Source organism: Paralichthys olivaceus, chromosome 5 (genome assembly GCF_024713975.1).
Source record: "Paralichthys olivaceus isolate ysfri-2021 chromosome 5, ASM2471397v2, whole genome shotgun sequence".
Taxonomy (NCBI): Eukaryota; Metazoa; Chordata; class Actinopteri; order Pleuronectiformes; family Paralichthyidae; genus Paralichthys; species Paralichthys olivaceus.
The window spans coordinates 15194575-15210010 of record NC_091097.1 but is presented as its reverse complement, the minus strand read 5'-3'; the positions used below and the strand labels follow the sequence as shown (position 1 = coordinate 15210010).

The 15436-nt window shown below is 41.7% G+C and overlaps 2 protein-coding genes across 3 annotated transcripts; both read right to left on the bottom strand.

Moving 5' to 3' along the window:
* Nucleotides 1-1481: 1481 nt before the first annotated feature.
* On the bottom strand, nt 1482-6212 carry aimp2 (aminoacyl tRNA synthetase complex interacting multifunctional protein 2). Of its 2 annotated transcripts, none has more exons than XM_069524426.1 (5): nt 6052-6212; nt 5253-5549; nt 3356-3574; nt 2736-2970; nt 1482-2358 (listed from the first exon to the last, which is right to left on the bottom strand). In XM_069524426.1, the coding sequence occupies exons 1-5, from the start codon at nt 6064-6066 to the stop codon at nt 1970-1972; spliced, it is 1155 nt and encodes a 384-aa protein (XP_069380527.1). In that variant the 5' UTR covers nt 6067-6212; the 3' UTR covers nt 1482-1969. The 2 variants fall into 2 exon arrangements, with proteins under 2 accessions (XP_069380527.1, XP_069380529.1); XM_069524428.1 differs by having other exon boundaries at nt 5367-5549; nt 6052-6192.
* Nucleotides 6213-13056: 6844 nt separating this feature from the next.
* On the bottom strand, nt 13057-15281 carry pvalb8 (parvalbumin 8). The gene is made up of 5 exons (XM_020102850.2): nt 15109-15281; nt 14600-14667; nt 13938-14070; nt 13668-13777; nt 13057-13348 (listed from the first exon to the last, which is right to left on the bottom strand). Exons 2-5 carry the CDS (start codon nt 14658-14660, stop codon nt 13323-13325), a joined length of 330 nt encoding a protein of 109 aa, XP_019958409.2. The 5' UTR covers nt 14661-14667; nt 15109-15281; the 3' UTR covers nt 13057-13322.
* Between the last annotated feature and the right edge of the window lie 155 nt (nt 15282-15436).

Sequence of the window (15436 nt, the reverse complement as noted above, 5' to 3'; positions counted from 1 at the left end):
CTTTTTCCCCCTCACCAGTTGAAAATCATAAGTAATCATGTAACTGATGGATCGGCTGTCAAGACGCACCGATCAGAGAAAACCGTGTTTGTGGTGAAGAAGGCAGAAAGCAGGCAAATGCAAAGATTCCAGAGCTGCACAGTCCCGAGTGTATTCTTTGCCATGTGCCCTGACGTCAGTTAAGAGCTTTGGTGTTGTCTGACAGCTGCATGGAGACCAACAGGGGGCTGTCAAAACACACACACACACAGCACAGACGGGAACTGTCGAAAACATGACACTTGTGAAGATGCAAAACCAAACCAACTCCCCCGGGGAGCATGAAAGACCAGGGGAGTTGGTTTTTATCTAGTTTTCAACATTATTGCCCATATGACCATATATACATATACACACATATATATGTATTAATATGTATGTGGTGTTCTTTGACTTTGCTCGCAGCACTCACAAAGGATTATTCTTTAAACAAACCTGAAATTGAGCTGCTCCAAAATCTATTCCTCTCAAGACAGACAGACAGTCTGGATTCGTTTCAGCAAGACACATCAGCAGATAAGGAGTAAACACACCTTGAACAACTGGTTGCAGAGAAAGAACACACTGAAGGTGTGGAGCTAAAGGTTAAGTGTAGTAAAGGGAACGGTCAAGTTGGTAACACAAAAAAAACAATTTACAGCATGAATTTGATAAAGCCTTTGCACTGGAGGTTTTTCAGTACTTGCAAATTAAATGAGAAAAAGAAGTACTACAAAATTACTTACTTAGATCATATGGTTTCAACTGGAATATAAACTGCACTGGATTTCAATATTTTCAGTTCTATTTGAGTGTGAGTGATATACAGTCACAAGTGAAATACAGCCTGAGATTTGAGGCTATCTTGATATTTGAGTGTCTAGAATATTCTGTATTCAACCAATCACTCTAATGTTCCCTTCATTTTAAAAAAAAAATCTGACCAAGAAATGTTCTGAGGACATTTAGAGTTAGAACATAAATATGTCTCTAGTCTTGGACAAACTACAGTAATGACTGACTCAGGACTGAAATACTTAAGATTCTTGTTTGACATCTAAGCTGATATTCATATCTGCCCAGAGCAAATATTTAACTAGTTTGATTAAACACTGCAAATTGTCATTTCCACTAATGTTTTTATTTGAATAATTTGCTCATAATGTGCCAAAGTTAATTCTCAAAACATATTATGTGCTTCCATTACTGTCCTTAATGATTTAATCCAGAGTATTAGAGAACAACTTTCTTGCTCTGTATGTGCGGTGGGAAGAGGTGCAGCTCTGCATGCGATAAGATCAGCTGATGAACAAGGTTCAACTACATGTTTGGAAAGTCTTGTATGATGACAACCCTGCCACCTGTTGGACACAGAGGTGCACTTCAGCGGAAGCAACTCGTTCAGTTACTCCAGAAAAATGAAAAATAAAAAATTCAAACAAAGCTCAGGCCCCAGTTCAAAGTTTGATCCAAAGTAGAAGTTTTAATGGCTTCAGGAAAACAAATGGTACAAAGTATTACTTTTGAAAACAAACCAGTAATACCTGCCACCACACATTAACACACACACACACACACACATCTAGAAGAGGATCATGTTAGGCACAAAGTGGGTGGAAGGTGTATTGTCTATTTGTCAGTACCTTTGATTTAATTCATCACCAAGCCCTTGTCTTTACAGTCTCTCATGCTTCCTCCCTTGCAAAAATAGCATAGAATCTCTTGTGATATAAAAGCAGCATGGCAGAGACAAATACTCTTTAAATTACTTTACCCATAAACCATTTTGCTTCTACTGAGTCTCTGTCAGTTCAGTGATATAATACAGTAAGGAGGGAAGCATTAGAAAGCTTTCCAGACATGGCTGGGATATCTTGATATTCTAATGCCTTTCTCTCACTTTGCTTGTGTAGGACACCGTCTCTGGTGTCTGCTCCTGGGACAGCACCAGTCACTGCAGAACTGCCTTGGCGGGGCTAAAGTGGCCCAGGTTCTCGCAGGACTTGAGCCAGCGCTGGACATTAGCGGGGGCAGAGCAGGCTGAGCCACTTTGCAGCACGCAGCAACAGCAGGCGACGTCGGCCAGGGAGAACTCCGGCCCCACCAGCCAGGGGTTGCGGCCCAGGGCGGAGTTGAGCGCCCGCAGGACAGCAGCTTGCTCCTTGGCACTGCCCTCTGCCAGCTGGAAGAAAGCTGTGTCCACCCAGCTGTCCACCATAGTGGCGAGGGAGGGATCGCTGGGGTAGGGAGCTAGCAGCTTGAAGAGGAAACGTGCCACGTTGGCTTCACCCTCAATGGGACACATGTTCTGGATGCTAAACTTCATTTGCAGTTTGGGGACTGTGGACAGAGCACATGTGTCACATTACAACAAGGACACAAGCATTAACAACACGTGTCAATATGCTAATCACTGCTCGTATGAATACAAAGCTCTAAAGAGTGAAGAGAACTGTAATTAGGTTCCCAATCATGGAGCTAACAAGCAGAAGAGATCAAATCAAACAGCACAGTTGTTGTGTGGCACCAACATATGAACCAGGTTCACCTTTTATATTTATTATGTTAACCTTCTGCTTTGATCTACTACCAGTCGTACCAGTTGTACAAGAATGATTTAGTGATGCACACCCCACGGTATTATTCCTTCATCTCTTTGTCCCTACACTTTTTGTCCTCTGTCCATCCGCTAACACAAACCTTCACTGTGGCCTTACCATCTTTCCATATGAGGGTGAAGCCCAGCTGGAAGAGGTGGCGGGCATAGCTGTCTTCGTGACGTGGGCCAAGGCAGGACAGGAGCTGTGACGGGACGCTGGCAACTGAGGAGTGGACGTGGACGGTGGAGAGGACCCGATAGCGCTTACACAGCAGGCTGTGGAGCACCAGCAGGGTCAGAGGTGGCTGTGCTGGGTTGGCGTTTATGACAATGTCACGGAGAGCGCCGTGGTCCTGATACAAACAAGACAGAGGTACAGTAAGTAGCAGTTCTATTCAAAATACATTCTGTGTTCAACATTTATCTTCCATTACGTGACAAAAACAACTTGCACAACCCGGCCTTGCAATCAGTCCACACCCTCATATATGCTTCAAGACAAATTCCATTATGAGCCGATTGTTCCAGTTAGCACAATATTCTGAACTTGTAAGGACAGGCAGGTACGACAAGTATCATCAGAGACGGTTACCACCAAACAGAAAATACAGTCAGGGTATGTCAACTGAAAGAAACGGGGACAAACTGTGCATAGGTTTGTGTAGGAAAGAGATTCTAGCATCACGTCTCTCACCTTGCCCAGTAGTAGGAAAGAGATTCTAGCATCACGTCTCTCACCTTGCCCAGTAGTGAGTCCAGGTCTGTGGTGCCTTTGAGGGCTGCGGAGCTGAAGGTCTGGGAGGAGAGGCTGCTGCTGACTGTCAGGTCCAGATCTGCATCTGGGGTGTGCACAGTCTTGGCCAGGCCCTCCACAGCGGCTTTCAGCTCATACAGTTTTCTTATGATCTCATCCTGACGAGCCTCCAGAGCTTTGACTGCTGGGTCCACTTCACCATTCTGGGGAAACAGAGAAGACTGACAGTTGAAACTATTTGAACACAACACTGCAGAGGTTTCACATAAGTATAAGCTACAGCGGTAACATGTAACTGTCCTTACACAGATAATACTGACGACAGATTCTCTAGAGATGCACAGCTCCCGATAAGAACACTGAAACTGGTTGTTGTTGCTTGTTGTCATCATTCCGTGATGGCCTATTTAACAATCCAAATGTGTACCCTTATATGAAAAGTTTCATCTTGATAAAATGTTTGGTAATATCATCCAGCCCTGGGATATGGCATTAAAATAAAATAATGGGAACCCGACTACAGCTTCAAGATTGACTTGTATGTAAATGTAATCCTATCCTTTAAAGTAGATCTCATCTTAGAAACTGCTCCTTTGAATTTCATACCATCATATATTTTAATATTCCTGATAAATAAGCAAGTGGAGCTTTTTTAGCTGGAGCTAAATTCAACAATTCTGTAAGATGTTGAGTTGATGAATCCATAACAATGCATCATATATGTAATAAAAGTGTAATAAAAGGTACAATATTATCGCTGTGACATGAAGCACCAATGGAAATACTCAAAGTGCAGCACCATTTGATGTGCCTTAAATCTGTGCTCACGGCAAAATAGGAATCATGTCACTAAGCTGTCCCCATTGCTGCATGTTTTTCTTGATTTGATTTTATATTTCTAGTTTTATATCTGAAGTTTCATCATTTTGCAGGCTATGTTAGTCTAATGCAACTTAGCCTTTGTGTAGCTCTATCTATCATCCACGTATCTATCTATCCGTCTGTCTATCTATATATCTATCCACCTACGTATCCATCTATCATCCATGTATCTATCTATCAATCCATGTATGTATGTATCTATCTATCTATCTATCTGTCTATCTCTCTCTCTATATATATATATATCTTTCCATCTACGTATCTATATATACATCTATGTATCTATCTATACATCTATGTACTGTATGTGTCTATCTAGCTAATCATCTATATATCCATCTATCTATCTATCTATCTATGTATGTATCTATCTATCTACCCGTCTATCTATCCATCTACGTATCTGTCTATACATCTATCTATATATCTATCCATCTATCTATCTATCTATCATCTATGTATCTATCCATCTATGTATCTATCCATCTATGTATGTATCCATCTATATATTACTCTATGTATATATAGTTTTCTGCTGCTGTCTATGTTGTTTCCTTTGTTGAAGTGCACACTTCTTGAAGAGCTGCTAAATAGATTTCCTTAGTTGAAACCAATAATAATAAAGAGCTCTTCTGTGGTATTGTGGTTGTAGCACAGCTGGAGAACACATCTGTTCTGTGCAAACAAAACACTTTTGTTATATATTATTAACAATGACCGTGTTGCTGCTCCAACAGTGTCACCACCTGATAAAGAGTGATCATCTATAATCAGAGTGGAGATGGAGATGTGTTGCATCAGCTGAAAGTGACAGCACCTCACATGCTAAGTTAGCCAGCTAGCTTAGCTAAAGACGGCGAATGCTAACAGACGCTTCGAGAGGAGCCACGAGAGGAGCAGAGCGAACTGCGCACAGCAGCGAGAGATTAACACAAACTATGAACGTGTAATAAAACTGCAAATAGAGAGGAGGTGTATCTAAATGAAGTTCACAGTTACCTGGAGCGCGTGTTCGGAGGAGCAGTCGTTTCCCCGCTGCGCGTGGATATTTGGTAACTTGTACATGCAGGTTGGTAAATCAATCTTTGTGTCCGCGGCACAGAAGGGCTTTACCTGGTACATGGGCATGATGGAGGACAGTCTGAGACCTGACACTGAGCTAAACACTATCCCGCACACAGGCGTCTTCCTCCGGGGCTGAGAGGTGTTGACCGGCAGCAGCAGCAGGGACCAGGAGCACCGGTCAGACCGGAAGGAGGCCGCGCTGGCGTCACTTCCGGTAAAGGAGACGCTGGGCTTCAAGTTAAATATAAAATATGAAGATTATTATAAATTGTACTTTTTCAAATGCTCAGCCCGAAACTGTGACCCAACTGTTATTTGACACGGTCCATAAAAATGTGAGGACGTAGGGCCACTGTGGATTAAAAAAAAGGTGACTTTTTTCTCAGAATTCTGACTTTAATCTCCTGAGATTAAAGTCAAAAATCCAGATTTGTGTAATTTTGTTATAATAATTCTACACCGGTGTGTGGCTCTATGCCTCTCACTTGGTAGTGGCTACCACAAAAGCGGACAGCGTGCAGCGCTCCTCACAGCGGCAGATCACTAAATTATTGTAACCAAATGACAAAAATCATGATGGATTTGTGGATATTGTCCGGTAGCAGTAGCACAACCATTTAAGCTAACAAACATGCCACGAGTTAACGATCTTGTAACACACATCATATCTGCAGCCATTTCTTCATTTTTACAAACACCAAGCACCAAACCAACACATATATTCTTCACTCACCTTCTGCTCCTCCATGAATGAAATTACTTCCTTTTTCTGAGAAAAAAGTCAGAATTCTGAGTTTAAAATCAGAACTCACTTTTTTTTCCCACAGTGGCCCTAATCCTCTTCCGTACAAGATAAGATTAGACAAGACACCAAATGCCAATAGAATTTCTTGTGCCAGATCTTGCATCATGATGTTACAATAACAAAGAATGATGTAACATAATAAATTAAGTGTAATGAGGAGTAAGGGAGGACCAGTGCCTAAATATACTTTACAAGTAATAGAAGTAAAAAAATTATACAAGAAGATCATGACTAATATAGGACCTGTGAGGTCTTGGGGCCCAGTGATCAACGGGCCACAAAACGACACACAAAACAACCACAGGGATTCAAAGCAACTTCAAACAGACGAAAATGACAAAAAAAGATGCAAAGATGCGTTAGTTTTACTTCACATTCTCGATCTTTGGATCTGCTCAAATGTCGGAAGTTGGAGTTCTGTTAACATAAGTGCTAAGACATGAACGAACCTGAACCGATAATTAAACTGAGACAGAACGATGAGGTGATGATGCTTCGATAAGAAGAACTGAGATGATTTCATTCCATAGGCTCCTAAAAAACAATTCTTGTCATGAGGTTGTCTGGGCTGTGATGCCACCTGCTGTGATGTCTCTAACTGCAGTCAGACGTGACGAAGCTCGGCCTGTAGAGAGCAGTGCTGCTGCAGTTTTCTGCCCCACAAGGTTCAGTAGAGGTTCACATTTTGATGCAGGTCTTTGATAAAAATCTGTGTTAGTGGTGAGTCGAGCATTTATCCACAGTACTCCACTAAGTTTGAGAAAAGTTGTTAAATATAAATTAAGATTGACAGTGGCAGCAGTTGCAATGATCAAAAACAAGAGCATCATGTATCGAAGACCTCAGGTTTCTAAGAAAGGTCGAAAGCCAGTACGTGTGGATACTATGATAAAAACCTTTATACCTTTACGTAGTCATGTGTGCAATCAATTTTTCTTGTGAAGTCATTTTTAATGCATGTTTTAAGCGGTTTGGCCCTGAAGCGCACGCTTTTTTTTTTTTTTTTTTACAGAGAATTAAGTTATATTTTCTTCAGTGTTTTTGCTTTTTCAATAAAATCACGTTCCAGATTGTGATAATCTGGAATGTGATTATTCAATAAGTAATTATAGGTAAAAATATTTCAAATACACCAGGTGGAGTCACCAGTTCAGTCAGAGTCAGATTGAAGACGGCTTCAGTTCTGCCTGCTCCACCAATCAAAATCATCGGCTCAGTCTCGCCATTGTTATTCAATCACGAGAGATTTTTTTTCACCTAATCAAAACCTGGCAACACAATCCTTCACCGGGCAGCAACTGAGGAGGCCGATACCACACTTATCCTCCTGTAGTCAGCCTCTTCTCTGTCAGAGGAATCGACTTGGTGCCGTTTCACACTTGAGACGCATCCTCTCTTCTTAAACCACCGTGACAAGAGAAGTTTAATGAAAATGCACGCTTGAGTTTGACGTCCCAACAGCTTGTCAACCCTGAATAATTCACTGTTGAAGTCTGGCAGGAATGTGTGGGTGGGTGTTGTGTGCTGGGGCCAACCTGTGGCGACTCTGCTGAGTGAGCAGTCAGATCTAATGGCCGGACTAATACCTGAGCTAGAAACTGAGACTGCAGGGGGAGCTGAAACCTGACAGTTCAAAGTAATTCTTTAAATCATGTAGGAACAAGAAAGTCTGTCAGGCTGCAGGTAGCATGGGAGAAGGGTTGGAGGTGACATAGGTCTTGTCGGTGCTGTCTTACTCAGGTAAACTCTTACTGGGTCACTGATATAGATAAACAGTGCGCAAACTGATAGCAACAATGGATACTTGGCTTAGAGCTGCTCGGAGTATCTTAAACACAGCTTATGAATTATGTGGTACACACAAGGGTTCATTGTAATTACTGAACTGAAATGTAGACACAGGGTATTATGTGAAGAGAAGTGCTTTGACAAGAGAGGAAGGGATAATATGTCCCAGTATTTAAAAAAATACTTTGATTCAGGTTGTTTTTTAATACATTTAAGTTAGTAATAATGTAAACACAACTTGTTGACTTTAAATTAAAGAAACTTAATTCATTTTTACAAGTTGATGTCATTTTTTTAAGTCGGACCAACAGTCTTGTTTCAAAGTGTAGTCTGCAGGTGTTCATGATGTTGATACACAAAGTTTGTTGGCGTTTCATGTATTTGTTCAGATAGATATGAAATTATTATTTTCATTTGTTGTATTGAAAGGTGAGGGAAAGTAAAAGGATAATTAGTGCAAAACAATGGTGTTAATAGAAGTTGCAGTTAGAACCTGACTGATTCATTGATTCGTTGAAAATATTCAAAGATCAGTATCAGCGTTTATGTTATATATGCACAGATATCAAAACTGATACTCGATAGTAAGCCCCCAAAAATCTGTATCAGTCGAGGTTTTGTTGTAATGTTTGTTGATGAAAAATGTCGTCCTGTCTAACTTCATGTTTAGAAGCAGACACTTTGTAATGTTGTCTGCATTTCTGAGAGAAACCCAAACTTATGTAAGTGTTTTCTTTTGAGTTGACTGCATGAATCTGCTTCGACATTTACGAATGTCGTAAGATGTTTATCGACAAAACTCCACCTAGACACAAACATTGTCTCCTACCAGACAATTTGCCTCCATTGTTCAGTTACTCAAACTGAAAGTTAGTCGTGGATGACAGTCCCCATCTTATCTGATTGTGCCTTCTCATTTGGAAAAGTCTGTAAAGTAGCCGTCTACCTCTCCACGACAGCCATTACTCAGCCAGGGGGTGAGTCAGCACATGCAACAGCTGCTCAGAGGTTTAAGCAGGGTGTGGCTTTTAGTTCAAATTGCAAACTTGCATTAATGACAGCTCAATCTATGTGTATAAGAGCATATGTATTAGCAGATACACAAACAATGGCTGCAAACCCGGGTGGAGATTGTTCTCTAGTAATCTCCCTCTGCAAATGCCCCTGTTGGATCAGGAAATGGCCATTGATATGTGCACGGCCCATCATTCATTAATGAAGGGAAGCTGCACGCAGACATCATAAGTAGAGGCTGGGGACTAATGCTTGTTGGGGAACAGTGGCAGCGCTGTCATCCCCTGCATTATGGATAGAGTTCCTGCGCGGAGTTCACAAAGCCCATTCAGTCGTCCTTACACACCAGTTAAATCTTTCACGACGTTCCTCCCAGTTCAGACTATCAGGTAGCAACATCTCTGATACCTTCAGGCTCCAAAAACACAAGGAAAGGGTCAAAATATGATCCGCGTTTGTAGCAGCAAACCCTGCGTGCACAGCCCGTCATCCAGGTGGTTCAGCTTCCTTGTTTGCCCGACCCCCTCAGGTTGTTATCAGCTAAAGATGGGGTGCACATTAAAGTTTCACACAGACTTAATCAGTAAGGTGAGCCTGACACTCCTTTCTTGATATGAGTTTTTAGTGACAATGAAGCGAGGGCATCAATTATTGAAGTGCCAAGCAAACAAGCAGGCCAGGCCTATGTGTCCATCCCAAAGAGTTTATCCACACACATAGTATGGTACAGGATAAAATGTTTAAATATACAAGTTAAGTTGGCGTAGTGTATTTCTTCTTCCCAATGCTGAATTGTAACATTTCAAGGAAACTACTGATACTATACTATTACTACTGCCACTGCTATTGCATTGCATTAGTAAATTCAGCCTTTATCATTCTAATAAAAATAATCATGCCTGTTTTTTTCATCAAGATCCCTGAATTATTCTTTTAGAAATTCTCCCATACCGCATCTTTTCATCATGTTATTTGTCCAATTGCTTTCGTGTAATCTTCCTTATATCATAATTACACCCTTTCTGGAGGATGATGCTAAAAAAATAGCCAAAACATGTATTTGTTTCTCATAGCATGGCCCCTCCTCTCATGTATTTTATTTTGAAAGTACGTTATTTATTTTATTACATAGATTTGGACAATTTCCGGAAATTACACCACAGAAAATGATGGCGCAGACCATTATTTCCATCAACAGATTAGACAGTGCAAAGGAACTCTGCTTTAAATTCGCGTGTTTCATCTAAATTGTTGATTTACTCCTTAAAGGCGATAGAGCTGTTTTTTAAAGTATTGTGAAATAAAATAAATATTTCTCAAATTGTCCCAACCAGGACTGTTGCAGATCCCAGGCCTGTCTCAGCTGTGGATTCCCAGAGAGGAACGCAGCTACAGTTTCTTTTTTTTCCTCTTTCACCCCCTCTGCCCTTGAGTCCAGGTAATCTGCTTGTCACATTATCTTTTACCGCTGTCCCACAGCAGCAGATCCAGCAGTGTCGACCTGTTGGATCACATTTCCTTCCTGTTTACCGCTCCTGACCCACAGGGGTCACAGCTCCATTGTGTGCCCTGTGGCTTGTGTTACCTACTGGCTTCCCCAACCTTGTCCCGCTTTCAGCTGTGCAGCCCCACACTGGACTCCACATCCCTGTTCCTCCACAGCGTGTCTGCAGAGACGAGGAGGAGAAACTGAAAACGGCAGATATTAACACCATGACGTGATTAGCACTTGAAATTTTATTTTTGCTAAATTCAGATTTCAAGTCTGATCCTCAAGCTTTTTGTCGGGTCCACAGCAGTACTTCCACAGACTATAACCATTCCTATACTCAAGTGGACATGATTCATCTGCACTTAATACATGACTGTAACATTTTCAAACTCCCTTCTTACTTCAGACCAGATTTTTTTATGGGTTTTTATGTTTATATTTATCCAGTCGTCATTGAACTCCATATCTCAGGAATGCATTGTGGGAATTTCTTCAACTCACAAATATTAACTTGGACTCAATAATGAACTCATTAGATCTCGGTGGTCAAGGCCACAAAGTGAAAGCACAAAAAACTTTTGAGCCATTACTTTAGAGCTGATGTACTAATTATTACAAATGTTTAGACAAATGTCTGGTTGGATAAAATGATGGCGTGATAACAGTTTATATCCAGGAAGGTCAAAAACCAACTTCAGCATGACGTCATGATATTATGTTCATTATTTTTATCAGAGAAGATTGAAAACATGTTTGACATGTAGGTGGAGGCGAGCAACTTCGAGGCGTTTTCATCCCGAACCAACATCATCATCACGGCGCACCGTCTGAATCAAGCAGCATCAGGTATGACGACACATCCTACGTGTGTGACCACAGACTCGTGCTAATGCCAGAGTATGCCCCACAGTTCTGAGTAGCAGGTGTGTGCTTTAATAGTCAGGTTGTCCCTATAATATACAGATAATTGAAATGACACTGTGGTGGAAGCTCTGATAAAATTGGTACTCTGTATTTCGGCGCCTCTGGAGGGTGGGTGACGAGTGAGGTGGTTGTTAATGTAAATCCCATGAATCCTGTAAGTGCAGAGAATGAAACAGTTGTGTGCTATTTAAAGTCTCTTAGAGGAGGAAAGAAAAGATGGTCCAGCTTCTGTTTGTGTGATTCGTACTGACTGTAAAAGCAAAGGAATCATACTCTGACTATCAGTGTGCAGTGAAGTATGATTCATCTCGAAGTGAACTTTTTGAAGAAAAGTGGGAAGCGTGGACCTGGGGTTTGAGTGTGGAGTTAACAACAGGGTGGTCATAGGAAAAGAAGGGGCAGCGTTGAATTTTAATCCCAACTCTTTTCTGTCAGTCTGGTTGTACCTGAATCCACGTGTCGTACATCTCTGCTTGCAAAACCTCAGGAGGTGAAAACTGTTCACATTGCATCACAACTGGTTAGAATTGGTGAAAAAACAAACCCAAGAAAACCTAAAACATAGATGACATAGACAAAAATGAGACAAAAAAGGAATTTATGTCCCAGGACGTAGCCGGATTGTATCCAATCCTGTCTAGAACAGTGCAGCTCACTGGAGATGTCGAGTACGAGGACTTTAAGGCCCACGTTCCTAAACTTTGCGGTACAGTGTAGAAAAAAGAGACTGAAACTCCCAAGAGGGTTCAGGTAATGGACTATTGGTATCAAGGAGACCCGGCCTGTAAGGTTAGCGCTGCCAGCTATAGCATTCTGCAGAGTGTGCATTCCCTGCTGTACATCACACACATACACATAAGCACAATCTGAATCATATGCATATATTAACACGAACATGCTGATCTCTCTGTATTTTTGTGCACATTTTGGATTACGTGTTTGTATGGATGTCTGTGTCTGATTGATTGATGATGCAAAAATCAAATGAAAAAATGTGTGTGTGTGAGAGAGTGAGAGAGAGAGAGAGAGAGAGAGAGAGAGAGTGAGCATCACCAGGGTTCAGCTGGGTTTATTTACAAAGCTGAGTTCAGGTGTCACTTGATCCAGTCGCAGTGACACTCAGGTGGTCATCAAGGTCACCTCCTCTGCTTTCTCTATATGACTCTTTAAACACACACACACACACACACACAAACACACACACACACACACACACAGAGAGAGAGCCTGTGTTTTCAGGACATTTCACTTGTCATACACATCACACTATCTGATATTAAGTCTTGTTTACCGCTGTGATAAGTAAGTGGAGATTCAAGTACACTGTGGAACTTTGGGGGAAATTGTGTGACTGCACGTGTCTGTACATGCATGTTGTTCACGGGTTCATCTGGATCACTGTTTACACTCTACTCTACTGGATTCCAGCTTTAGAAAGGTTTGCATCGTCATTTTGTGCATTTAAATCCTTTCAGTGCCCTTTATTGAAAAAGTTTGGATGACCACAACATGTTTTTAGTTTCTGGTCTTATCCTGCTCCACTGTATCCTCCCTGATGATATCTAAGTGAAGACCATCATCCAGTATCTGAACCATTTATTCTTTGGGGGTCACTGGGGAAGCTTGAGCAAATCCCAGCTGACATTGGGAAAAACCAAGACATGTAGAAACATACAGATGTAAACATAGAAAGAATACAGAGAGTGACAAGGAACTTGGATTTTATTCTTTTATTTTCTCAGTATTTTGGTAAATTGTACATTTATTTGGGCAATGATCTGTCTGAAACATGAAAAAGAAAAAACATGATGAGAATGTGGATGTGTGGACCGGAGCGATTCATTCAAAAACAAAAAAAATAATCAAAAAGGAAAAATATCTAAAAATGATTTTCTAAAAGTAAGAGAGCCCTTGAAGCAGTGGAGTGGGGGAGGGGCCGGGACTGGGGTCAGATAGAGTCGGAGAGATGGAGTCCAGCTGTTTAGGACAAGACCATGGCCTGGAACTCTGTGGAGAAAAGAAACAGCATTGAGAAGATGTGACACCTGATTGTTTCTACCAGACACATCCCTCAGTGTAACACTGAAATATACCAGGAACAATAATGACAGTAAACTACATTGAGATTCTAAATGTAATTCTAAAATTAACAGCCTGTCATTTGCACCATAGTTTTAATCAGTCACAAGTCTAAAATCACTATTGGTCTTTAGGAACATAGCAAATCTGTATGATGTGAAGCCAAATTCAGTGATATTCAGGATAGAGAACGCATTGTTGTTTTTACATTCCCACCTGTTACTGTCCTATGTGTGGATCCACTCACCTTCTTCTCCAATCCGGCCATCACTGTCGTCATCGGCAGTGCACAGGAAGTCCTTGGTCTCCGTGTCTGTCAGAATGCGAGCACCAGGAGAAAACCTCTGGAGGAAAAACCTGGCAGACACAGAGACATGGACAAATGCAGAGGTTTGATTATCCTGAAGAAAGACTTTTGAGTCTGATTTCCTCAGAGTGGCAAAAAGCAGCCTCGGAACCGTTCGCTCCTGGGAACAACTGACAAGTCTGTAGTGTGCAAACTGTCCCGCTCACTCACTTGAGCTCACTCTCCTCAATAAAGCCACTGTGATCGTTGTCCAGGATCCCAAAAACCTTCTTCACATCCTGGGGGCTCTTCTTGGTGAGGCCACACAGCTGGAAAAACTTCCTGGGGTTGAAGGAGTCTGGTGCTGGGGGAGAGATAGAACGAAGAGTCAGGGACATCCCAAGTTTGACTGAAATGCTGTCCTCAGGTCAATAGACCGACTCATGTGGGACAATTTTGTTTTTCTTAAGTAGAACTGAAGCAAAGTCACTGCATCGGCAAATCCTTAAACAAGTGATGTCAGTTGAAATTGTGAAAACAAGATGACACACGACCGATAAGGTGTTATTAAGTGTGAGGCACAGAATGCTCAGAACCTCAGAACCACAGAGCTGGTCCTGGATGTGGATTTGTTTTAATTTTAGCCGATTGTCTCTGACCTCTAATGATAACGATGAAATCTGAACTTTATTTATGGCTGGTGCCAATTTCTTCTCATGAAATCCCTTATACCCTGCAGACAAGCCAATATGCATTTGTGTAGCTTTTTATAGCAACAGCAGACAATCTTATAGGGGGCAGTCATATTGTCGGGTGAGTACACCAGGCTCCAGTGGCAATACTGTGCAAAATCAAATAAAGAAAGCAATAATGATATTGGAGGAAGACGATACCTTGGCAGTCCTTGATAGCACTGTCGATGGCATCAGCGGAAAGGATAGATGAGAGTGACATTTTATTCCTGCAGGAGAAACAACCGTGGTGAATTATTAACACATTTAGTCAGGAACAAGAGCAAAACCCTCTAACTGGACACTGGTGGGGAGCAAAAATGTGTCCAAGTGACCGAATAGTGATGCTGAAAGGTCAGTCAGAGCAGGGACAGGCCAGGAGAGCAGCAAACTGACATAATGACATAAACTCCCAAAATCTGCATGGGTTCTTATGAGTAAAATAATTCCAGATATTTGTTTTTCAAAATAAATCTATAAAACCCCTTTTACGCACAAGATGATCCCACCTGTCCTCTAACCATGCAGCCCACAGCAGCTCTGAATATAAAAGAGTCAGAGAATCCACCTCTACAACATATTGTTAAAGCTACATAAAATAAAAAGATAAATAAAACATTGCCACTGTTTGTCAAAGGCGACCTGCAGCAGCAGCAGCAGCAGCAACTTACCGTGTCAGGTGGGGATCTCGCCCGGTCGGTGATCCAGCTGGAGAGGTAAGGCTATGTGGTGACTGCTGTCCGTCAAGGCGGATTTATATAGGTCTGATTGCACTGACAATGGGGATTGCTTGAGTTACCTGTCTGTGGATCAAATTCTAGCTGCCCGCCCCTGATCCAATTTCCCAGCTAACTAATTAACCTTTACTATTTATAACGCCCCGGAGCAGAGAGAGGAGCGGACCGTGGACATCTGTAACGCCCTTGTAAATAGCAAATTAAGTTTAAAACAGCGCATTCCTCTCCGCCCACCCCCATCCACCACTCCCTCCTGTCACCC